Source organism: Fusarium fujikuroi, chromosome FFUJ_chr06 (assembly GCF_900079805.1).
Source record: "Fusarium fujikuroi IMI 58289 draft genome, chromosome FFUJ_chr06".
NCBI lineage: Eukaryota > Fungi > Ascomycota > Sordariomycetes > Hypocreales > Nectriaceae > Fusarium > Fusarium fujikuroi.
In genome coordinates, this window is record NC_036627.1 from 3,757,557 (window position 1) to 3,780,410 (window position 22,854).

The window sequence follows — 22,854 nt, forward strand, 5'->3', positions numbered from 1 at the left end:
GCCCACTCGAGAAATATAGGAAGAAAATAAAGAGGTAATTCGAAAACCATATCTCCAAAGGAATCCGGCGAATAGCAAAAAGCTGAAGCACAAAGAAGTGCTGGATCAGATCGAAGGTCTAGGGATATTTGGGACGTTTGTAACCGCAAATTCAAGTCATTCTTTCGTAATGTTGATAGGCCCTGACCAGTCCAGCTCAGCTCCAACGTCGCCTTAAGTTGTAGAACTTCGGAAGTGCTTAAACATATACAGAACATCGATTCACCAAGTGAAAACATCTGGGAGGAAAAGACAGCGAGGTTTTCGTTTCCGGTGGTAAATTGTCTTCAGAAGCAATTCAAAAAAAGACAACGCGAAACTGACCGATGTCTATAGTTCATAAATACTACGAACTTAAGCTCACTGGTACCGCTGAAGGGATACGGCCCTCATCTTGATATCTTTAGCACTGATCCCAAGAACGCCAGAGGGACTCCCTTTATCTATTGAGACGCCCGGAAAATTCTCTCCAGCATTGTCTATGGCAAAGCCACTGCCTTGGCGCCAACTTCAGGCCATGCTCTTAAAATCTGAGATTTTCTGATCCGCTGGCCCGACATCGCAGACGTTGATGGTTGAAAGTTATACAAACAGCTATAATCAAGATAATTTCCTAGCCTTTCAGTCTTTCGTTTTAGCATTTAATGGATGTCCGTCGCTCGTGCTCTGAGAAAGATTGCAAATCTTTCTGAGCTAGGCAGGCAACTATCCCAAACAATGCCCAAGCTTGAGCAAGATCGTAAGATAAGACGGCAGATGTTCTTTGAACAAGTGAGCCGATCAAGGCCAGTTTGACTATGCTGTCCAAGTCTTATTTTTTCCTATCTCAAATAATTACCAACTCCCTGACGTGAAGAGGGACTGGGACGTGGTGAGAGACATGCCACAACCTATGACTACTTCAAGCCTGGCCCCTTCCTATCTTTCACTGTAAAAAAGAACGAAGATGTCAGAGATCCTAAAAGATTTCCTCGAACATACGTTTTTCTGGACAGAAAGCGGTGACGTTCACTCAAGAGTTCGTCGTGGGGTCTTGTAAGCGGTTACTAGTCTCGTGAACTCGCCGAGAAACGAGCATCCCATCATAACAATAACACAAGCCCTAGCGAATGGTGGATATTCTTATATCCTAATGTCACGAGGTGATGGATAGTTCCTCAATACTCATGCTGAGATTCGGATGTATGAATACGGCAAAAATAGGACTTATAAGATTTTTTCGATTGCGCTCTCTGTGCTGGCTGCTTCTGCGTTTCGCGATCTTGTGCGTTTAACCAATATCGTTCGCTCTTGTAGCTATTTACCTTGATGCAAACAACACCTCTAAAAAAGAAATGCGCTTTAAAGTTTGCTTATTCGCAGGACCCAGTGTTTTTTTATATCCTTCCACTGATTTCACTATCATCTCTTTTGCTTGGGTCAGTTTGCCCTGCAAGAACAGAACTTGCCCAAGATGAAAAAATGCATCAAGCGTCCTCGGATGATCGCTCCCCCGTTCCCTCTGGTACCCCATGCATGCCATATTGAATAATTCCTCGGCCTTGGCCAGTTGCAATTCCTTTTTGTAGATGTGTCCCAACGTGAAGGTAGTTTCCAGTATCGAGATATCGCGCGGGAGATGACCTGGAATATCGTCCTGCTCAAGCGTCCTCTCCATGCCATTCAATGCTCGAATACATAGTTTTTTTGCTTCTGAAAGCTTGCCCTGGCCTGTATATAAACTGGCTAAGTTGCTAATTGTATGTAGAGTCGACGGATGGTCATGCCCATACACTTTTTCTTTGCCTTGCAGTACTCGATCGAAGATTTCTTGAGCTTCATCGTTCTTTCCAAGTTTTGCATAGCTGATGGCGAGATTATTCATAATCGCTAGTGTTGTTTCATGTTCCCGTCCAAATGTCTTTTCTAAACTCCACATTGCTTGAACATGCATTTCTTCAGCCTGACTACTCTTGTCCAGATCGTCGTAGAGTAGACCCAAACTGCCTATTGCGAGACTCTCAAAAGGATTCTGTTCCTGCTTAAATTCAGGCTGACAAATCCAGAAAGAGCAAGAGTCGGCGTGTGGGAGTAGCCTTTGGTTCACCGTCCAATATGCCGTCGAGGTCTCATGAGGGACTGAATGGCCAACTAGACACAGCGCTAGGCTTGCAAACTCCCTCCTTTGCTGAGCATCTGTTTCCAAATTCAGCACCCATCGATGAACTACTGGGTGTATAGAGTAGCTTCCTCTAGGCTCCACACGAGCTTGGATCATCGAGTAGCGAAGGAGGAGGCCCATGGCTTTCGCGAACCGGAGGGTGTCGCGTGCTATGTTGGAAAGCCACGCGGGCCACAGATCTGTGTATAAACGGTTTGTAACTACTTCAAACAGTCCAAACCACAGGTCTTTGTTGTTAATAAACGCCCAGAGACGCAATATATTGACTGAATCTTCGTTCTCAGCCTTGACTGCATTAAGGGAAACCGCCCACGTAGTGGCAACACTTCCATGCTCGTAGTCTACCAAGGGACTATCCTCAGATGACATAAGTCTGTCCCATTGTAGATGGTAGTTTTGGAGATATGTTGGAATATCGATACCTGTCTCGCGTAGGAAAGATCCTGCCTGTGCAAGCGCTAGTGGCAATCCTTCAAGCAGTTCGAGCAATTCGAGCAATTCCTTAGAGGATGAATCGGGATCTGGCGATCTTGTCAATACCATGTGGTGCTTCAGATATTAGCTCGCAGTCTCTTACCCAGCTTATCTCCATACCACTCTTCCATGATAGCCAAACTAAGACTGTGGTCGACGTTGGTCAACTCCTTCGAATCGCCCAGCTGCTGAAGACGGGATAGTCTCGTTGTCACCAATATAGAGCCTTGATCAGCTGGGAGATATTTTCTAAGATCGTAAGACCCATATGCACCACCTCGTTGGTGCTCTTGGTCAACATTGTCAAAAATGAGCAGCCAGCGCGTATTGTCCGGTCGAGAGACCCAAGTCATCATGGCCATAACCGCAGCGTCCAACTCATCCTTGGAACCCTGATTTGATGCATTCAATTCAGGGATTCTAGTGGCGCAGTTTGCAAGGCTATGTCTAAGTTGGTCCTCTGATCGACCATCTAACCAGAATATGGCGCTGAAGGCAGTCTTATGGCGACGAGCGAAGTCGACGGCTAGTTGCGTTTTGCCAATGCCACCTAGTCCATGAAGAATGAATAGTTTCCGTCTCGCGTTTGCACCTTGCTTTGGTAACAAGCAATCTTCGAGGGCGGCCCTATCTGCAGGTCTGTCGATGAAATGATCTGAAACAGGCATATCTTGGAGACTGAAAGGAATGCCATAGGGGATATGGCCTTGAGTTGATGTTAGTAGTTATATGGATAAATACCTTAGAGTCCACGAGGGAGCATTATGAAACGCAAATATCTACCTGGACTTACGTGCACTGGATAGCCTGGTAGCAGGTTGTGAAGCGAGAACAGTAAGCAGCTCTCTTGCGTATGCAGCTGCCGTGGCAGCAGCATATCTCTGCCATTCCTTGTTCTTGTGGGAGTCTGAGTAGTCACAGATTCCTCGAATAGGAAGACATGGGAGGATATTCATCAGACCGGCAGCTTCCATCTCAAAACAAACAATGTTCAGTTGCTGCGCAAGTCTATCGCGTTGCTTCGAACTTCGCATAACCTGGTTACCTGAAGCGATACCACCGTGATGTATGACCGGGTCCTTGGTGCTTCGTGGATCGCGTTCCACAACTTTGGAGGAGTCACACTGATCACAGTTAATTGCCTGGGGGTCGACATGATCATAGGAGGTAATAAAGAGATTGTCGATCAATGTAGTGCGATCGTACTCGACTAATCTTTGAAATCTCTCCTTTAGGATGCGCGGGAATTCCTTGACTCCTCCTTCATGTTTGGCTTCGAGCGATGACACCGCTGTGTTGAGTAGTTGGTCAGGAATCCTAGGTGTGGCAGTAGAGTACATTTCGCCCTCGCCTATCGTCTTTCCGAAATCATACTGCGTGACGAATGTGCCGACAACAACATCGCCCAGTCTTATGTCGACCGCTCCAGGCGCTGCACCCCCAATCCCAACCATTAGACCCAGCCGAATTGATGGAAACGTGCGGACCAAATTTGTCAGCACATTTGATGCGTTATTTGTCCCGTAGTGATTTTTGGGCAGGCACGCGATGACGATGTTGTGTTTATTCTCGATGCTCCCGAGTTTGTACGTATTGATGTCATTGTCCAGGCCTGGGAGGTCCTTATGGGTTTGGTCCAGCATGGTGATGGCTGCAGACATCTCAATAGGCAGCGCACAAATCCAAGCGATGGTGTACTCATTGTATGAGAGGCGAACCTCATCTCGAGGGCAGTGGCGGTAATTTTTCTGGCTCTCATGAGGGGCATCTGACGTTTCACCATAGTGCCGATGTTGCCTCGGCGTTCCCTCCATCGCATGAGGCGAGATAGCTTCTAACGTAGAATGCTCTCCGGAAGCTGATCTGTCAATGATTTGGGAAGGTTAAAAACGCGAAGGTTTTGGGGGTTCGAAAATCCGCGTCAGCTTTATGCCAAGCGGTCACGGGGACATACGGATTGGCTTTCATTGGTCGCGACAGGTACAAGGCTGCAGCTGAAAACTGGTGGGTTTCTGATCACGAGACTGGCTTGAATCTTCCTTTCTATGAAGCTACCAAAGAAGTTGGATGAACCATAGAACGAAAATGATGGGATGTGGAAATAAAGTTGCCTGGATTCAGCTGGTAAGGTTAGAGATTGTTAAGCTGGTTTCGTTCATGATAGTGCAATCAGCTACTTATCTGCCTTCACTGAGACAAAAGTCATCCCAGAGATCGATACAGGTGGTATAGTTTAAAGATAAATTCTAGCGCTAGGTAAAAAAGCGGTGGAAGTTTTAGTTTGCGTGACATTATCGGAACCTCTTATCGTGTAAAGTACATCTTTGTAGATTTGGTTCTATAACATTACATCGGCATAGCTGGTATTATTGCCCAAACCTGCTTTCCATACCCGTTTAGCTAGTAATGTTAAATGGAGGGAAGACAAGGATAAGAAGGTGAAAGGCGTCTCGTTTAGTGAGCTCAGTACCAAACTCAACATTATATGAGCGTCGATTGAACCTTTAGCGTGGTACTGATGAGAGCTAAGTTGGGCGTTGTTTTTTAGAGTGAACTTAAAATCCGGAACTTGGTCTCTTGCGGCCTTTGGTATTTCCAGAGCGGCATCTTTCTAAAACGTCTCCTCTTTTCCATTTCGTATCTTCATAACCGAAAACTCCCTATTAATAGCCACCCGTAATACAGATATCCACCATAGGTGAAACTTATGCCTCTAGGGTTGGCGCTTCACTGATCGCCCCTCGCTTTTACCCGAGATCCACTTGTGCGATCCCTCCGAGGCTGGGCTAACAGTATAAGTGGTTCTTGGACCCACCTATGCGAAATGCGAGATGCGAAGTACGATAAGCGGAGTGCGAGGTGCGAGTCAGATCCTGTCGCACCGATTCTACCATCCATATAATATCCCCCCGTTGCCCTAATGGCTTGAATACTTAAGGCAGACAGTTCGATTAGTTTTCTTTTTCTTTTCTATTCTCATCTATCTTTTCTTGGCCTTTCGTCCCCAACTCTCCCTTTGCAGCGCAATCCTCCCTCAACCTCTTCACAATGGCCAACAACCCCTGGACTTACGACCCTAGCCCTGCGGCTGCCATCATTTTTCTCCTTCTCTTCACCGTTGCTACTCTTTGGCATGCGGTTCTTCTTTTTACTCGAAGAACCTGGTACTTTATTCCCCTTGTGATTGGTGGTGCCCGTATGTCCCCTCCCTCTGCACTCGCTTCTTCCGCTAACCATTTCAACAGTCGAGATTGTCGGCTATGTAACACGCTATCTAGGCAGCAGAGACCTCGAAAACCTCACGTTCTTCATCATTCAGACCCTCGCTATCCTCGTCGCACCCGCTCTTTTGGCAGCGTCTATATACATGGTCTTAGGCCGACTGGTGGTCCTCGTTCACGCGGAGACCTACCTTCCGGTGCGGCCAACTTGGCTGACAAAGATCTTTGTCGGCGGAGACATCTTGTCCTTTATTATCCAGATTGCCGGTTCGGGCATGTTGTCGAGCAACTTTAGCTTGGGCAAGGCCATCATCCTGGTCGGCTTGGCCATACAGCTCATCTTCTTCGGCCTGTTCGTTGTTTCCGCCGCCCTCTTCTACCGACGACTCGACGCGAACCCGACACCGACAATCTTTCGGCTAGATGCGTGTAGCAGCAAAGGAGGATGGAGAGGAGTGATGCACGTCCTGTTCTTGACCAGCGCCTTGATCTTCATCCGGTCCGTTTTCCGCTTCGTCGAGTTCACAGGAGATCACGACTCGCCCATGATGACTAGCGAAGCTTATATCTACATCTGCGACTCTCTCTTGATGGTTGGTGTCATGGCGGCTCTGCTTTATCTTCACCCGTCAGAATACATCCGGGCCCCCAAGGATATGAACTCGCTGGAGGGAGAGGAAATGTAAGAGGCAACTGGAGACAAAACGGTGAAAGCGACAGGGTGCGAGACTGCATATGCTCATGATAGACTTTTTAAAATATCAGGTCAAGGGAGATGCGCTGGGAGGGGAAGCGTCTAAGGCTTTTTCTTTTGTTTTTCTTTTGTCTTTCCTTTTCGTTTATTTCCATAGACTTATTACTGATCAAGCATTAATACAACACGCGAAACATTATAGACAGCTCAGCAACAGCTCGGTCAACGCCTCACGACCTTGAACATACAAAACCATCTTTGGCAATACTATGCAGTCCTCCCACTCCGGGCCCAGTTTTTCGGCTATGATCTCCATGTCGTGGCTGACAAGTCCATCATACACCCATGTACGAGGCAGCAGGCTGAACTCGGCTAAGTAGTGCGAGAGGATTACCAACGCACATGGCCTCTCTTGCCGGACCAATTCCAAAAATCTGGGCTCCACAACATCGAAGGCCCACGCTTTGAGCTGCTTTGCAAGCCATAGCTGATCGCGGGGAGACTCCAATGCTGCGATGAGCCGGCTCACCTCTGTCGCGGCTCTGTGGAGATTGTCAAGGCACATCTCGTCGCCATGGATGCTTCGATCCCTCTGGATCGCGCGTAAAATGCCGCTGGCAATGCGATCTGATTCTGGCACATCAGTGAAGGACCCGTATAAGCTGGCCCCAGGTAGCTTCCTCGCCTGGCCCTCTGTGACGATTGGCTGTAGTTGGATATTCCGTCGCCCGTGGGCAAGCGTTAACCAATTAGTCAGCCATAGACCGGACTGCTGAGATACTCGGTCTGTGGCGAAAGATACGGTCGCAAGCAAGACTGACGCGCCTCTCACCGCCGCGATGCTTGAGTCGGTCATGCTGCCAATGGCTTGGCGCAGTGTGCGTAATGCTTGGTCTCGGTAGAGGTAGATGGGAAGGGTCTGAAGGAGTTCTGGTTCCGTGCAGCCGAGATGGACCATGGCCACGAGGAGGATGGCGTCCATGAGAAACTCATGCTGGTAGGCAAGGCGTGGAAGCTCGACCTTCAATATTGAGGCGACATCCCGTGAGAATTCGGCGGCAAAGCTCTCGGCTGTGGAGACGCAATAATGGTGCATCATGCGGAGATCGAGAAGATGCTTTGCGCCATAGTTAGACCCTGCGGCCGTTTCATCGATAGACGGTGTGGCCAACAGTAGCTCAGCGGCCCCTTGCGTTTCGGAAACGGCAGCGGTAATATCTGAAGCAGGACTATCTCGCCTCTGGGCCGTCGCTGGGCGGCTCGAAGAGGCATATAAGCACTCCTCTCCTCGCCGGGCGCAGCCGGTACATTGAGGCTTGGCCTCATCACACTTGATATGATGCCATGTTAGTCTTAGACTCTCAGTCAGGGCTGGGGCGATGATTCAGCTTGCCTTGACCCGCCGTAGCTTACATCCAGCGCAGCCAGTTCGAGACTTACGATGGAAGCGTATAGCATGCGCCATCGCAGAAACTCGACTGAATTGTCTGTTGTGCTGCGACGTAGGTATATGTGTTTAGGGGTTTAAAAATATTTATTCTAATCCAAGTTAGTCTTGAGGTCAAAATGCACGACGTACTTTAAGGCTTAGTAAGTAGCTTAGGTATGCAAATAGTAAGCCAAGGGATATATAAATAAAGTTTAATTATAAAATAAGAATCTAAAAATTCTTATTAATGTTATAGATATAATTAAAGAGATAACTCAGTCAATGATCTTAATTATGTAGATTCAACTTAAAAAAGCCTATATTGGCACGTGACTCTAATCGCATAGCTGACTGTGTGGATATGACTCCTTGTTGATTGGGCCATCATCCGCTCCTGCCAATAGCACAGCGACAAATGGAGGATGCCTGAATGCTCAGCACATCCTCCACGACTAATCCCTCCGAGTCCCCATCCTGTCATTCTTCTTCACTTCAACACCACAATTTCGTCTTTGACTCTAATGACTGACAATAAACCCGCATCCAATGGCCAATACCCTCCCGCCTGAACTTCTCACCAAAGTGTTTGAGAACATCAGTTCATGCGACAATCAGAGATCTACCGTTCATTCTTGTCTGCTCGTCAACAAAGAATTGTACTATGCTGCACTTCGCTTGCTCTACAAGGACCTCGTGTTCTTTATCGGTCCTCAACTGGATCTTTTCATAGCATGCCACGACCGATGGGCTATTTCTTCCCTAACGCGGTCTCTGACTCTTTACATAAATTGCCCACCTGAAATAACCGGAGGCTTCGACTGTGATACTCACGATCCGTTCCTTCAGCTAGCGGCGGCTGTGATTCCTCGCATGAGCAATCTCGGATCCTTCTCTCTCGCGCGGCATTATCGAGACTCGTTCTCTTCCATCCAAACGCAGATTGTTCCAGCCCTTCTGAGAAGTATTCCGCCGAAATGCACAAGCCTGGAGCTGGCGTTGGGTACCTCGGATAACGTCAATTTCGATCTCGACGGACCTAAACCTCACCTTTGCGAGGATTTGCGTCGCCTATTGCCCCGAATGCAGCACGCGCATGTCGATATGAGCTGTTTGTGCGATGCAATGTTTGGCACTTGGGGCTCGGATAACTGCTTTCATCCCATTGCTCTTCCGAATATACAGCGCCTCCACGTTCCTTGCGTGGGTGCGCAGTTGAAGTCAGCGTGTTCAGAAAGACATCAGCAGGATCAGTGGTCAATCTGGAAATCGATTATCAGGGCCCTGCAGCTGGTAGTTGAGCTGCCAGATACCGCTGACGCAGATATCACCGTCTTGGACTCAGTGGCGCCGTTGAGCTCCTACAAGCTGCACATATACACGACACTCTTACGCTGTCAAATAAGAAAGGGACGAACTACGACTTGGGCGTTCCCCACTACCCCATACGTAGTTGAGGGGGCCACGCAAGGTCGATATTGGAAGTTGAGGCTCGTCTATATACGTCTGAATGGCGAGACGTACATGACTGACAAAAAGTGGATCTACGCGTTAGCTGCCGGGCGGCCATGGAGGATATCAAAGACAGACGCGAGGTTACCTGCATCCTGTAATGTAGACTGGGTGGCGGACGAGAAGCTTAAGATCAAGACCTGGAAAGAGTGGGAGAAAGCGAAAATAGGGGAAGGGCCCATGTTGCTGAAGAATGAGGAGCTTGCCGGGATGAGGCTTATAGATGCAGAGGAACGTGAGGGCTATGAAGAGGTCTGCCTGGTGGAGAAGACGCCGCCTGGGTTTACCAGGCCAAGTCGCTATCACCGAGGACAGATTTTCAGGGAAAAAGAAGAGTAATTATTGTGTACTAAATGCCCTTGATAATAAATGACAAAAAGACTTAGGTGACTTAGACTAAGTTTAGATACCCTTGGCAAATTTTAGGATGCCTTTGCTCAGTTTAGGATACTTTTGCTAAGTTTATCTTCATAATTATTTTGACACGATCTGGATTTCTCTGACTTCCTGACGGATACTTTCATAATGTGGATTTACTAAGTGACAAAGCCTTCAGGGCCAAAATAAAGTGTCTAAAATTGGGAGTAAGAACGGTCCATGAAACCAGTTATGAAATATACCCAAAATGAAGAAGCAACGTCTAACCGACCAATTCACCTTGAGCTTCCATCTCGAAATGTCCTAGTTGCTAAGAACAGGAGATTGTCCGTCCCACTCGCTGCTTTCAGCTGCATCAACAAGCCACTTCCCAACACTCCCCCTAGTAATCTTGGGCATCCAAGCACAGCCCTTTCCATCATCAGGCCAAACCTTGACAGGCTGGGCTTCACCCTCCCCAAGCATAACAGGTCGAGAAAGAACAAAGTTTAGCCCACTCTCTCTGACCAGACGGTCAACCTCGTTGTGATCCTTCAGACCAATACCCATGCTTCCGTGGCTGAAGATCATTTTCCCAGGGAGATTCATAGAGCGCCAGGATGATCCAGCGCCTTGAGCTGAATTGACCACGATCTTGGGGGAGATATTGGCTTGAGAAATTGCAGCGAGGAGAGCACGCATGCTCACAGCTAGAAAATCAGGCGTAGTATCAGGGTGAAGAGCTGCGAAAGGCGACCCTGTGACTCTGACCTGTGCAAGAGCTGAGATGACTACTTGCGGCGGTTGAGGTGTTGTAAGAGCCTTGCTAATGTCAGATTCTGAAGTTGGCGTACCCTGAACGAGGGTGAGTTTAGAGTGCGAGGGGAGTTTAGCGGAATTTGTGTTGCGGACGAGGGCAGTGACTGTGTGACCACGGGATAGAGCCTCTTGAACAGCTAAAGAGCCGTTCCGGCCTGTTCCGCCAATGAAGAGGAAATGCATTATGAAGGTGGTTTTGGTGGAGAAGCGGTAGTTGGTGTTGGGTGGGGTAAATCTGCGTAGATCACAGATGCCAAGCGAGTAAGGGTGAGAAGGCGATTGAAGTATCAGACCTGATGCTGATGCTGAATGTATTTAAGATGCTTGAGGAAGTTGCTGGAGGAGTTGATTGTGTATGTGAGTGAACGATGAGTAAATCCTATAGCGCGTCGCATCCTCAGTCTTTATAGCAAATCCCCCTCCCATCCCTCCCGGCCGAGAGTTTCGGTGCCGACATCTCGCCCGGGCGGTTGATTACGGCTATGCGAAAACTGCGCCGCAGCTTAGAAATCAGCACTAACGAGTCCGAGCATTACAGCGGGCGCATAAATAAGCGACCTAGCCTATAGAAAATGATTCAGAGAGTGTTCTAGCCTAAGGCAGAGGCAGTGCTGACTGTTCGCCGGCCGAGAAGGAAAGGATATCGGCCGGATGGATTGACTCGGCCGATAGAAGAGGGGTTTTGGTCACCATGATTGGTTGAGACGGATGTGAGCGGCACGAATGTGTGAGAATGAAGGGATTTTTGGCAAAAGACCGACGCCGCCAGGAAATTACCGCAGCATGAGGGTGAGTTGGTCAGAGGATGGTGGGAGGATTGGGAGGAAGGGTGGCTGAGGGCTTGTGTATATATAGGAGGTCATGGGCGAGGTGGTGATGCATCAGAAACTCATCAATCATACCAAGCTTCACATCCCATCTTTACCTGCTCTTAGAAAGCCAAAGCAACACTATCTTATATACATCTTCAACTCCAAGTCTACCTTCTTCCCTTATCCAATACCAATATGTCATCCTCACAAGTCGCGATCATCGGAGCAGGCCTCTCGGGTCTCGCCCTAGCCCTCGCTCTGCACCAACAAGGCATACAAGCCACTGCCTACGAGCAACAAAGCGCACCCCTCGACATCGGCGGCGCAATCATGCTATCTCCCAACTCCCTCCGCGCCTTAGACAAGCTAGGTGTCTTTGAACGCATGCTCCCCAAGTCCTACAAATTCCAGGACTTATACTTTTACTCCCAAGATGATAAACTCGTTGACGTCTTTGAGTTTGGCAATCAGGAGAAATACGGATACTCTGGTATTCGCGTTTACCGATTCGAACTCATTAATATTCTTCTTGATCTTGTTAAAGAAGCTGGTATCAAGGTTGAGTATGGGAGAAAGTTTGAGAGTATAGTGAGTGAGACTGAGGATAGCGTCACGTGGCGCTTTACGGATGGGTGTGAAGAAACCGCCAGTCTTCTTGTTGGCGCGGATGGTATTCACTCCCGTGTGAGGAAGTATCTCCATCCAGACCTCGAACCAAAGTTCACCAACATGATCGGCGTCACAGCTGCCGTCCCCGCCAAGCAACTCAAGTTGGAGAACAATGAGTACAAGCTGCCTGCTACCTTCATGCATGACAAGCGCGGCGCCTTCGTCATTGCACCGCAGTTGGCTGATGGCTCGGAAGTTCTCATCGGCAAGCAAAAGGTCTTTGTTGGTGAAGATCCAGGCCGTGATGCTTGGAAGGCTATGAATTCTGATAAGACGTGGTGCGTTGACTTTCTCCGCGAAGGCAACGAGGACTTTCCCGCCATCGTCGCAAACTCAACCTCAGAGATTTCTCCCAACAGAGTCAATCTGTGGCCATTTTATCTCCTCCCCAAGCTTGAGACATGGGCTTCCAGCGCCAAGCACGGCCGCGTCGCTATTCTCGGTGACGCAGCGCACGCTATTCCTCCCACCGCCGGCCAAGGTGTGAACCAGGCTTTTGAGGATGTATACACATTCGCTGGAGTTCTTGGCCTGTTGAAGGAGAAGAACAGTGAGGGCCTTAGTGATGCTCTTGGAAGGTGGCAGAAGGGGAGACAGGATCGTGTTGATAAGATCATTGAGTTGAATAATGAAATCAACAAGAGGAGGATGCCTAAGCAGGGTGATGTTGAGACTAAGCCGTTTGATATTGACTGGCTGTATTCGGTTGATCTCGATGAGATGGTACGAGGCTTTGTTGGTGGTAATTAAAGTGAGGTGATTTAGAGGGAGATGTGCGTATCGGACCAAATTAGTGTTATGGAAAGGCTGCTGCTGTGAACTGAGGTCAAGGCGAGCTTTAGGCTGGTAATTGAACGGCAAATATTACTACACTTCGATATTATCCTAGAGCTATAACATTTTCCCATTCTTTCAAAAACTTATAAACCAAGTAATCTCTCCTCAATTACCGTATAGGCCTTCTCATGGCTCATTGGTCTAACCATTCCTAAATTCATTCGTTCGCTTGCACCAGAGTATCCCTACAATGCCCTTCCTTACAGCTATCATGCTGCGGTTTACGCTTTGGTTACCAACTCACTGGCTCCGACCCTTATTGAAGCCCAAAGCTGCCAAAAGTAAAACTTCATATCATATTTACTCAACGAGGGCTCTCTATGGTAGCCCGATGGCTTCCTGTGGGATATGGGGGCTCACCTAATGGTCAATATCAATAACGCCACCTCTATCTGATTAGAGCTTACTTAAGCAGAAGATACGGACTTCAAGGACATTGAATGAGACGTCTATGTAAAGACAGACACTATTATAGGTACTCGTCTTTACGTTACACATGACAAAAGGGAATCTGACTCACTTCGTGCTAGTGGGATAATCTTTTCGCTCTGCGGGGACTTTTCTAATCTATTATAAGTGTTTTTGTTTTCACTAATGGGACCGCTCCGGATGCATATAGCGCAACTCACGCCCGTCCAGAACATAGCTATAAATGCGGCATTCAATACTCATTAGGCAACTGTAATCGTTTCTCCTTCAAACTACAGTAAAGTTAGTGTTAAGGATACTTCAGTAAGTTCAATAATCACACAACCTACACATCACTTTACTAACTTACAAAGCCTCCCATAAAGCTAGATGGCATCAATATACCCGCCTACTTTATGGCCCTAAGTTAGTTGCTCAACTTCACTGCCGTTGACATATCATCACCATCATCCATTACCCAGAGCTTTCAGAGCTCTCGAGAATAGCTAGAGGACCCTGCAAGATACAGCATTCTTTTACAAAACTTCCAAAGCATATCATCATTCCAAATTTAGCTCTTCAACGCTAATGACTAGGGTAACATCGAATTGAGATCCAATAACATAATCAATTTCCTCCAGAGTTCTTTACAGAGACATCCCAACTCACTCCCTGTACAAAACTTAGTTTCAATCTGTCAATGAATGATTATTATTTATGCAGTGCTTCAGTGTATTTTATTGACGTTTGCAACTGGAATTCCAATCCATATTTGGCTGGTCGGTGTGGGCTGATGAAGGCCTGCGAGTGGTGGCACTGTATACTACGATCAAGGCTGCAAGATGATATCCGGAGTTGGAAGGCATATGTGTACAACTCATGTAAAAGGATAGGAAGATCCTTTTCGAATCCGAGCTTCATTGCTTTGTGGATTTCTCTATATGTTTACCAGGATACATGGTGATACGGCCCATGATTCCCTACAAGAGGGCGCGGTGCTGCACATTGACGTTGCCCAGCACCACCGTCTTGATCTGTAGGTAATCCTCGATGCCGTACTTGCTTCCCTCACGACCAAGACCAGAATGTTTGACTCCGCCGAAGCTGAACCATAATATTAGCTTCCTGCTCAATTCCAGCGCCTAGAGGACGATCAGAGGAATGGGTAACTTACGGAGCAGCAGCGTCAGATACAACGCCACTATTCACTGCGACCATGCCGAATTGAAGCTTTTCGGTGACTCTCGTTGCTCGGTTGAGATCTTGTGTGAAGATGTAAGAGGCCAGGCCGACATCACATTTGTTGGCGACCTGGATGATGGCTTCTTCTTCATCGAAGCTGAAGACTGGGGCTACGGGGCCGAAGATCTCCTCGTCTACAACGCGCATGGAGGTTTTCACGTTGCTGAGAATCGTTGGGGCGAAGAAATTGGAGCCTATTGCGATACAGATAAGGTCAGTGAACCTGATGTTGAGAGCAACAGCAAAGTGGGCGCGACTGTGATGTATCTTACCTTGATCCTGGAGAGCCGAACCGCCACATTCGACCTTCGCACCTCCCTACACCGCCTCGTTCACGAGACCTTCAAGTCTTTGAACGGCCGCCGCAGAGATGAGAGGTCCATGCGTTGTCCTGGCATCAAACCCAGACCCAACCTTGAACTTCCCGACTTCCTCCCTCAGCCTCCTCAAAAACTCATCATACACCCCCTTCTGTACAAAGATGCGGTTCGAGCACACGCAAGTCTGACCCGAAGACTTGAACTTGCTCGTCACGGCTGCTTTCACAGCAACGTCAAGATCTGCATCGTCGAACACTATAAAGGGTGCATTGCCACCTAGCTCCAGACTCATCTTCTTTAGGTTCCCGCTAGATTGGCTCATGAGAAGCTTGCCTACGCGGGTGGAGCCTGTAAAGGAGATTTTGCGAACAATATCGGAGGAGCAGAGGGTTTGGCCGATCGAGGGGGTGTTAGTATCTGCGGTGATGGAGTTGACGACGCCGGCTGGAAGTGAGGTGCGGGAGAGAAGAGAGAGGAGCGCATTGGCCGTGAAGGGTGTTTCGAAGGCGGGTTTTAGAATCGAGGTGCAGCCGGCGGCGAGGGCTGGGGCGAGTTTCCGAGCAACCATTGCGGCTGGGAAGTTCCATCTAGACGATAGCGTCAGTAACTTGATTGGAGAGAGGATGTGTTGGTGTTCGAAACACCATGATTGAGATTAGGGACCAAAGGCAACCTACGGTGTGATGAGGCCGCATACGCCAATGGGCTCTTTCAAGGTAGAGACCCTGAAGCTCGACTGGCTGTGGGAGATGACATCGCCATAAATCCGTGGCGCCTCCTCGGCAAACCACTCGATGAAGCTCGCCGCGAAGAGAACCTCACCAGCTGCATCGGCCTTGGACTTGCCGTTCTCCAACGTAATGAGCGTCGCCAGGTCGTCCTTGTTCTCCAGAACCAACTCGTACCATTGTCGCAGAATCCTTGAGCGATCTCGTCCTGTAGCTGATCTCCAGACTGGAAGAGCGACTGAGGCGGCTTGAATGGCCCTCTCCGCATCTTCAGAGGTTGACTCAGGACATGAGCCGATGGTCGAGCCCGTCGCAGGGTCTGGGGTCAGATGTCAGTCAGTCCGTGGGAAAACAGCTTTTCAACCTGGGACAAGGAACACAGTTACGATGGATATAATTGCGTACCATAAACCTTGAAAGTCTTGCCTGAGATGGAGTCTACCCACTCATTGTTGATGAAGTTCTTCTGAATGAAGAGAGAAGGATCTCTCAGCTGGGGTACTGCGTTGGCCATATTGACAGGACTGTGTTGCGATGAGATTCCCAGAGCTTTCGAATTTCCGAGACCGACTCAAGAAGAAGTGACGAGATACAGAGACAACTATCATCTTCGTAGAAGGATCTCGTCGCCATGAAATCTGGCCTATACGCACGCGCCTGAGATATCTGGGTACATTGGGCTGGCTTCCAATTACCCGCCGACTCTGGACCTAGGCCCCGCTGCCGAAATGTTCAAGTGGGTCTCCGGTCCCCGGAGCTGAAATAGGAAATCCACGCCTCGCCTTCCATTGCCTCTCTCCAAACTCTAAATGTGGGGGATCATAGGTAATCGTCAGATTCCTGGAAATGCGACTCAGACCTCCGACTCCACCCTTATCGTACTTGAGAATGGGAAGCACATGCCAAAGATCGCTGCAAACAACAACCCTATTTGTTTAGGGGGTTACGGACGGAGCCTCTCGATCTCCGCCCGTAGGGAACAAAACATTGCGCCGCCAGTGGTTACTAGAAAGAGAGAGGCATTGAAGATCATCAAGTATCCGCATCCATGCTGTGCATGATACGTACCATCCCCTCCGACCTCTCCGTAAAAGTCCGTGATGGACTTTGTGATTGAAGAGCTGCCGAAACTATATTGATACGCCATCTCTGGGAGGGAGATCTTTGTTCTCCCCATCAAAATATTGCCCTTTCTGCCGAGGAACTTAGACATTGCACAACTCTACTTTCCTAAACCTGGCACACACTCGCCTACATACAGACATACGCACAAAATAGCCAACGCCATGTCTACAAGCATAACACAAACTGAAGAGCGAAAGCTCGACGCTGCGGTCTCCTTGTTTCCGACTCAGCATTCGGCGACTACAGCGACATCGGGTACTATCCCGGCGTCCCTAGCCACTGGCGGATACGAGTTCCCTGGCATTCCCAAGTTCACCGACCTGTACAAGAAGCGCCAATGGCAGCTCGAACACATGGCCGGCGCATTCAGGGTGTTTGCCCGAAAGGGGTTCACAGAAGGCACAGCTGGACACATCTCTGTCCGTGACCCTATCGAACCGGACACCTTTTGGATCAACCCGTAAGTCAAATACATGCAAACTCTTGTTGTTTCTAGTGAAGGTGTTCAAGCTTGCTGATACGAGCAAATTAGCCTTGGCAAGCACTTTGGCATGCTTAAGGCCAGCGACATGGTTCGGATCAACGAAGAGGGTCAGGTCATTGGCGGCAACAGAGTCGCAGTCAATGCCGCGGGCTTTGTCATCCACAGCGCCATCCACAAAGCCCGCCCTGACGTCCATGCCGCCTGTCATATGCACTCTCGCTTCGGAAAGGCGTGGTCTGTGTTTGGAAAACCTGTCGACATCATCAACCAGGATGCCTGTCTCTTCTACGGCATTCAAGCAGTTTACGACGACTTTGGCGGAGTTGTGATCAGCAAGGACGAAGGGAAAAAGTTGATCGAGTCATTGGGGGACAAGGGCAGGGTCATCTTCCTCCAAAACCACGGACTGCTGACAACCGGCGGGACGGTAGATGAGGCTGCATACTTGTTCACCGCGTTGGAGAGGACCTGCGAGGTGCAGCTCATGGTCGAGGCGGCCGGGTTAGAGAAGAAGACTGTGAGCGATGAGGCGGCCGAGTTTACCCATAGGGTGAATGCTGATCCTGTAAGTTTGGTTCCAGATTCTGAAGAGAACGTGACTTTTATTGAGTGTATTTAAGCTAACGATATGCCATAGGAAACACTGTACACCGAGTTCCAGCCTGACTTTGAATATGAGATTTGGAAGTCCAGGGGCGAGTTGAGCAAGGGAGAACAATTCTGTGCATAATTGAGGATAAGATAGGCAGATAACTTAACACACACATGCGGCCTTGCACGTCAATCTATAACGTCCCGGATCTGTAATCACAGCTAAGATATATATCTCTATGCTGGCACTGGCAACACTGCGATGTCAGGGAACGCGTAAGGCTTAGAAGAAGTTAGATATTGAAGATTTTATCCATTGTATTATGATATTATCCATCTATAGGGGTCGTCTTCATCGAACTTGAGCGCCCACATTTGCTTCTCCTCCAAGACCTTCCCTGCAACCCCTCCATGATCCAATACACAACCCTCAACGTCGGCATCGCAATCCGCACTCTGATTTCGCAATCTCTATCCCAAATCTCATGTTAGTAAGCAAGAAGTCGGCCCGAGGACAGAGCAAGTCTCGTCTTCAAACCATCGCAGTCTTATTAAATTCGAGGGTTTCTACAGGCGGCACACAATACCTGCCTTCAAGTCTTTCACAACCTCACCTGCCGCCCGCTCACCACTACGCACCGCGCCCTCCATGTACCCCTTCCACTCGCCAGCCGTCTCTGTGCCAGCAAAATGCAGGTCTCCAGCTGGCTGCCTGAGGCTATCTCCGCCCACTGTGTCAAGAAGACCAGGCGGCAGAGCTGTGCAAGGGCATCCAAAGCCAGACCACTCATCTCCGCTCCATTCGTAGTACGTCAGCGAGACGAACAAGTCCTCGATGTTGTTGACGCCGTAGAGACTCTTGAGCTGTTTGAGCAGCGCAGCCTCTTTCTCAGCTTGGCTCGGGAGGGCACCCCACGCGCGGCCGTGGTCTGCTGCCATGAAGCAGGTGAGGACATGCTTGTTGCTCTGCGGATCCGAAGTATCGCGAACGACTGCCGCAGGGCCTTTGAAGGAGTTGATGAGGCCGCACATTCCGGCTTCGATCCAGAACGGCGACTTGAACTCCATCATTGCTTTGGTGTAGTATCCGTAGGACAATGACTCGGCCCACAGCTGCTTGACGGGGGGCAGCTCGGGGTAGAAGGAGATGGATCTGAGGGCAGGCCCCGGCACAGTCGTGATGACCTTGCGAGCTGAGATGACTTTTCCTGACGAGGTGTGCACGAGAATGGAGCCAGCCTCGCTGTTCTGGACGATGGACTTGACCGGCGTTGAGAGACGCACCGTATCAACTGGGAGACTTGAAGCAAGGCCCTTGGCGAACAGCTGTGTTCCCTGTCTTACACGCAAGTACTGCCCGCCATGTTTGCGATCAGACCGCATCTGCAGCAGGCCACCTCCAGACTTGCAGTAGTTGAGAAAGTACAGAGCCGAAATGTCTTTGGGGTCCTGGCCCAACATCGCACGCGTCCAAACCGTTCCCGTAGCCAGTGCCGCTTCGCTGGCTCCTCGGGACCGAAGATAGGCCTCGAAGGTCATGGAATCGAGGGACGTGTCTCTCGGGTTCCATGTATCCAGAGCCTGGCAGTCCCTTTCGGCCATGTCTCGGATGATCTCGATGTTCTTTCGTGATTCTTCATCGAACTTGAAGAAAAGACACCCTCGTCAGCAGGCTGTTATATAGTACACCTCTAGTGAAAGGATGGAGAATGCATACCTTGGGAATCTCTCCATAAGGAAATAGGGAGACCTCTGCCTTGTCATTCTGAAGTACGCAGTACCCGTCGGTGTTCTGCTCAATGAGATTGGCGCCATATCTCCTGGCCAAGGCAATGATTCTGCTCTGGTTCGTATCATTAATCCAAGCAGCGCCGAGATCAATGACACCGCCAGAGGGAAGCTCCTGGCTCCATGTCTTGCCTCCGACGCGATCACGAGCTTCCAGAACGACACACGAGAGGCCAGCGCGGATGAGCTCATGAGCGGCCGTCAAGCCCGCAAGACCGGCTCCCACGATGACCACGTCGTGCTTTTCCGAGGGTGCTGCAAGGGCAGGAGCGCGAGATAACGCTTCGGCCGGCGGCAGAGCGACAGTCGCATCGATCTCAAACAGCCACTGCGGCATAGCCAGTTTATCGACCGGCACCAGAGTCATGGCCGGCCTATGGCCCCTCAGGAACTTCTGCATGTGCCGCGTGTGCTTCCTGTTGGCCGCATCATAGTTCACGACATAGACGGTAAGCTTGGTGATGTTCTCGACGCGCGCGCCTGCTGCGATGAGGATCTTACGCAGATTGAGGAGTGCAAGATGAATCTGGGATTCGTAGTCGGCTGGGACGGTGCCGTCTTTGGCACTGCCGACCTGGCCGGAGACTTGGAGAGTTCTCGAAGCTGAGGAGAGAGTACCAGGAGCGAAGTAGGCGCCGGAGGTGTTCTCCAGGTCGACTGTCTTGACGTTGCCCATGGTTCTGGTGTATAGCATGGAGTGAAGAACAGACAGTCTGCTTTGCTTGAGATGAGTTTACTTGAGCATGCCGTGCCGAGCCCTGATATTGGATACCGAGCGCATCAAGAGCCTCGTCTAGAATGTCCGTTTCCAGCCGAGCATCGGATGTGTCTCTGATGGTGAGCACGGCATGCCATCTCGCTATCCATATCACCAGCTTCGCGTCACAGAATCTACTGGATCAAGATAAGGGAACCCCTGTCAATTCTCGATAAGGAAGCCCCAGGCGACGGTCTTGGCTTGCATATGTCTAAGCCTCGGGGAGCAAGAAAACACCGGACCTCAATATAGGGTATCAAAATAAACTCAGCAAAAGTTATCCTAACCTTAGGCTAGTTTACCTAAGTATTTCTGTCATTTGGGACTAAGGTCCTGAGTTTTCTTTCCTCCCCTAGCCAAGCCTGCGGATCAGGTACGTGTGGGTGACATGTGGCCCATCGCCAGGTCCTGCCTTATGGAAGTATTGAGTGGACCTATACGGAATAGAGATCTGCAACTTTAACCTACCAGGTCTACATTGTGCTTGAAGGGCGCCAACTCTTGCTCCAAGCAGCGCCGGGGCGCTATCAGGACGAAGGAATGGCACCGGGCTCCCCAATGTGGGTGGATACAACGAAGCAATGACGACACCTTAGTAGATCCAGCGGGTCTCATATCTGCATGCTTCAAGAATTCAGCTTTCAATGAAGCGATGATAATGAATCTGGGCTCAATTAATCTTGCCATTGGAAAATCCAGCCCACCAACATAGGAAGACATGCGTCGGAGTCGTTCGGTCTAACTCCAGTCCCTGCTGCGGGTTCGGAAGCCGACATCGGACATGTTGCCCAGGCCTTTCCCGTTTCTCTCCTGTATCTCCTTCGCCTGATTTCGTTCGGCTCGTATGATGGTCGCGAACCTAGGACTGGAATAACAAATTAATCGATGATATTCTTTTTTGAGCGTCGTTCCTCTTGCCTATAGAAGAATTCATCCCACGCATCAGGCATTGTACTGTAGTATCGTCGAGCCAGCTTGACGCCATGGCAACGACCTCATCACCACCTTTGACACTCCACGAAGTCGAGCTTGCAGCCAAAGCCAAGCTACCGCAGCATATATACGAATTCTATGCTTCTGGCTCGGATGATGAGAAAGCGCTGCGTCGCAATGTTGATGCATTCAGTCGGTATGGTAACCCACTAAACCACCAGACGTAGCTCTCACCAAAGAAGTTCCATTCGTATCAAAGTCACATTCAGCTAACAAAAAGTTTTTAAACTCCTTACAGATTGTTGATCAGACCACGCGTCCTCATCGATGTCTCCCGCGTCGATACGGCCACCAAATTGTTCGGTTGGTCTTCGCCAATTCCCATCAGTATAGCTCCTAGTGCCATGCAGAAGCTGGCTGGTGGCCAGGGAGAGCTTGATGTGGCCAGGGCTGCGGCCTCTATGGGCGTCAATGTGACCTTGTCATCACAATCGACCGTTTCTCTCGAGGATGTCCAGGCCACCAGGCAAAAAGTCATGAGAGATGCTGGGCGTCAAGCACCGCCACCGTGGATGCAGTTGTACCTGTACGAGGACGTCAAGAAGAGCGTCAATCTGATTAGGCGAGCCGAAGGTAATCAAATCTGCCTAGTATTCCCCCTAAATATGAGATGTTTAGACTAACGCCTTGCGAAGCCGCTTCATACGAAGCCCTGGTCCTCACTGTCGACACTCCTGTCCTAGGCAATAGACTCGCTGAGCGACGAACCGCCGTCGTCCTCCCCCCAGGCATGAGCCTCCCCAACACCGAAACCCCATCCAATCCCAACTCGAAACTCCCCAGCGTCAACCGCCTCCTCATGAACGCCAGGACCGCCACCGAAGCGGCAGACCTCATTGCTAGCGCTGGCTCTAGGATGCATAGCTCCAGCCTCACCTGGGCAAAAACCATGTCATTCCTCCGAGGGGTGACCAAGATGAAGATCATCCTCAAGGGCATCATGACGGGGGAAGACGCAGCGCTGGCAGTCGAGCATGGCGCTGATGCCATCATCGTTTCAAACCATGGCGGACGTCAGCTGAGCAATACCTGCGCCACGATCGAGGCTCTACCTGAAATCGTCGACGCCGTCAAAGGCCGAATACCAGTCATTCTGGATGGGGGGACCAGGACTGGGGCAGATGTCTTTAAGGCGCTGGCATTAGGGGCGGATTTTGTGTCGATTGGTCGACCGGTGCTCTGGGGGCTCGCCTATGCCGGGCAAAACGGTGTGGAGTCTGTACTACACATCCTAGAGAGGGAGTTTAGCCGAACGATGGCTTTGGCTGGGGTAAATAAGGTGGCGGACATCAAGAGGGATAGGCTTGGAGTTGTGGCAAGGGACGGATTTGGGTTTGCAAAGCTGTAATGAAAGATGAGGGTGCTGTAAGGAAACGATGCCGGAGTATATGAAATGA

General features: G+C 49.7%; 10 protein-coding genes; 5 read left to right on the top strand and 5 right to left on the bottom strand.

Annotated features, from left to right (window-relative positions):
* Window positions 1-1,339: 1,339 nt before the first annotated feature.
* Window positions 1,340-4,488, bottom strand: FFUJ_06510 (related to ankyrin 3; the record flags this gene model as incomplete). XM_023579843.1 has 3 exons in its annotated part: window positions 1,340-2,721; window positions 2,778-3,380; window positions 3,468-4,488. 3 exons carry the CDS (start codon window positions 4,486-4,488, stop codon window positions 1,340-1,342), a joined length of 3,006 nt encoding a protein of 1,001 aa, XP_023432610.1.
* Window positions 4,489-5,722: 1,234 nt separating this feature from the next.
* FFUJ_06511 (related to RTM1 protein) lies at window positions 5,723-6,581 on the top strand (the record flags this gene model as incomplete). XM_023579844.1 has 2 exons in its annotated part: window positions 5,723-5,870; window positions 5,920-6,581. 2 exons carry the CDS (start codon window positions 5,723-5,725, stop codon window positions 6,579-6,581), a joined length of 810 nt encoding a protein of 269 aa, XP_023432611.1.
* Window positions 6,582-6,785: 204 nt separating this feature from the next.
* FFUJ_06512 (uncharacterized protein) lies at window positions 6,786-8,054 on the bottom strand (the record flags this gene model as incomplete). XM_023579845.1 has 2 exons in its annotated part: window positions 6,786-7,960; window positions 8,030-8,054. 2 exons carry the CDS (start codon window positions 8,052-8,054, stop codon window positions 6,786-6,788), a joined length of 1,200 nt encoding a protein of 399 aa, XP_023432612.1.
* Window positions 8,055-8,564: 510 nt separating this feature from the next.
* Window positions 8,565-9,866, top strand: FFUJ_06513 (uncharacterized protein; the record flags this gene model as incomplete). Its single annotated transcript, XM_023579846.1, has 1 exon — window positions 8,565-9,866. One exon carries the CDS (start codon window positions 8,565-8,567, stop codon window positions 9,864-9,866), a length of 1,302 nt encoding a protein of 433 aa, XP_023432613.1.
* A 342-nt stretch (window positions 9,867-10,208) lies between these two features.
* Window positions 10,209-10,886, bottom strand: FFUJ_06514 (uncharacterized protein; the record flags this gene model as incomplete). Its single annotated transcript, XM_023579847.1, has 1 exon — window positions 10,209-10,886. One exon carries the CDS (start codon window positions 10,884-10,886, stop codon window positions 10,209-10,211), a length of 678 nt encoding a protein of 225 aa, XP_023432614.1.
* An 824-nt stretch (window positions 10,887-11,710) lies between these two features.
* FFUJ_06515 (related to salicylate hydroxylase) lies at window positions 11,711-12,934 on the top strand (the record flags this gene model as incomplete). The annotated part of the gene is made up of 1 exon (XM_023579848.1): window positions 11,711-12,934. One exon carries the CDS (start codon window positions 11,711-11,713, stop codon window positions 12,932-12,934), a length of 1,224 nt encoding a protein of 407 aa, XP_023432615.1.
* Window positions 12,935-14,409: 1,475 nt separating this feature from the next.
* On the bottom strand, window positions 14,410-16,233 carry FFUJ_06516 (probable UGA2-succinate semialdehyde dehydrogenase; the record flags this gene model as incomplete). XM_023579849.1 has 5 exons in its annotated part: window positions 14,410-14,533; window positions 14,604-14,927; window positions 14,994-15,578; window positions 15,669-16,038; window positions 16,125-16,233. 5 exons carry the CDS (start codon window positions 16,231-16,233, stop codon window positions 14,410-14,412), a joined length of 1,512 nt encoding a protein of 503 aa, XP_023432616.1.
* A 772-nt stretch (window positions 16,234-17,005) lies between these two features.
* On the top strand, window positions 17,006-18,058 carry FFUJ_06517 (related to novobiocin biosynthesis protein novR; the record flags this gene model as incomplete). XM_023579851.1 has 3 exons in its annotated part: window positions 17,006-17,304; window positions 17,377-17,893; window positions 17,966-18,058. 3 exons carry the CDS (start codon window positions 17,006-17,008, stop codon window positions 18,056-18,058), a joined length of 909 nt encoding a protein of 302 aa, XP_023432617.1.
* A 428-nt stretch (window positions 18,059-18,486) lies between these two features.
* FFUJ_06518 (related to amine oxidase) lies at window positions 18,487-20,383 on the bottom strand (the record flags this gene model as incomplete). XM_023579852.1 has 2 exons in its annotated part: window positions 18,487-19,563; window positions 19,637-20,383. 2 exons carry the CDS (start codon window positions 20,381-20,383, stop codon window positions 18,487-18,489), a joined length of 1,824 nt encoding a protein of 607 aa, XP_023432618.1.
* Window positions 20,384-21,447: 1,064 nt separating this feature from the next.
* FFUJ_06519 (probable L-lactate dehydrogenase (cytochrome)) lies at window positions 21,448-22,805 on the top strand (the record flags this gene model as incomplete). XM_023579853.1 has 3 exons in its annotated part: window positions 21,448-21,593; window positions 21,696-22,030; window positions 22,093-22,805. 3 exons carry the CDS (start codon window positions 21,448-21,450, stop codon window positions 22,803-22,805), a joined length of 1,194 nt encoding a protein of 397 aa, XP_023432619.1.
* Between the last annotated feature and the right edge of the window lie 49 nt (window positions 22,806-22,854).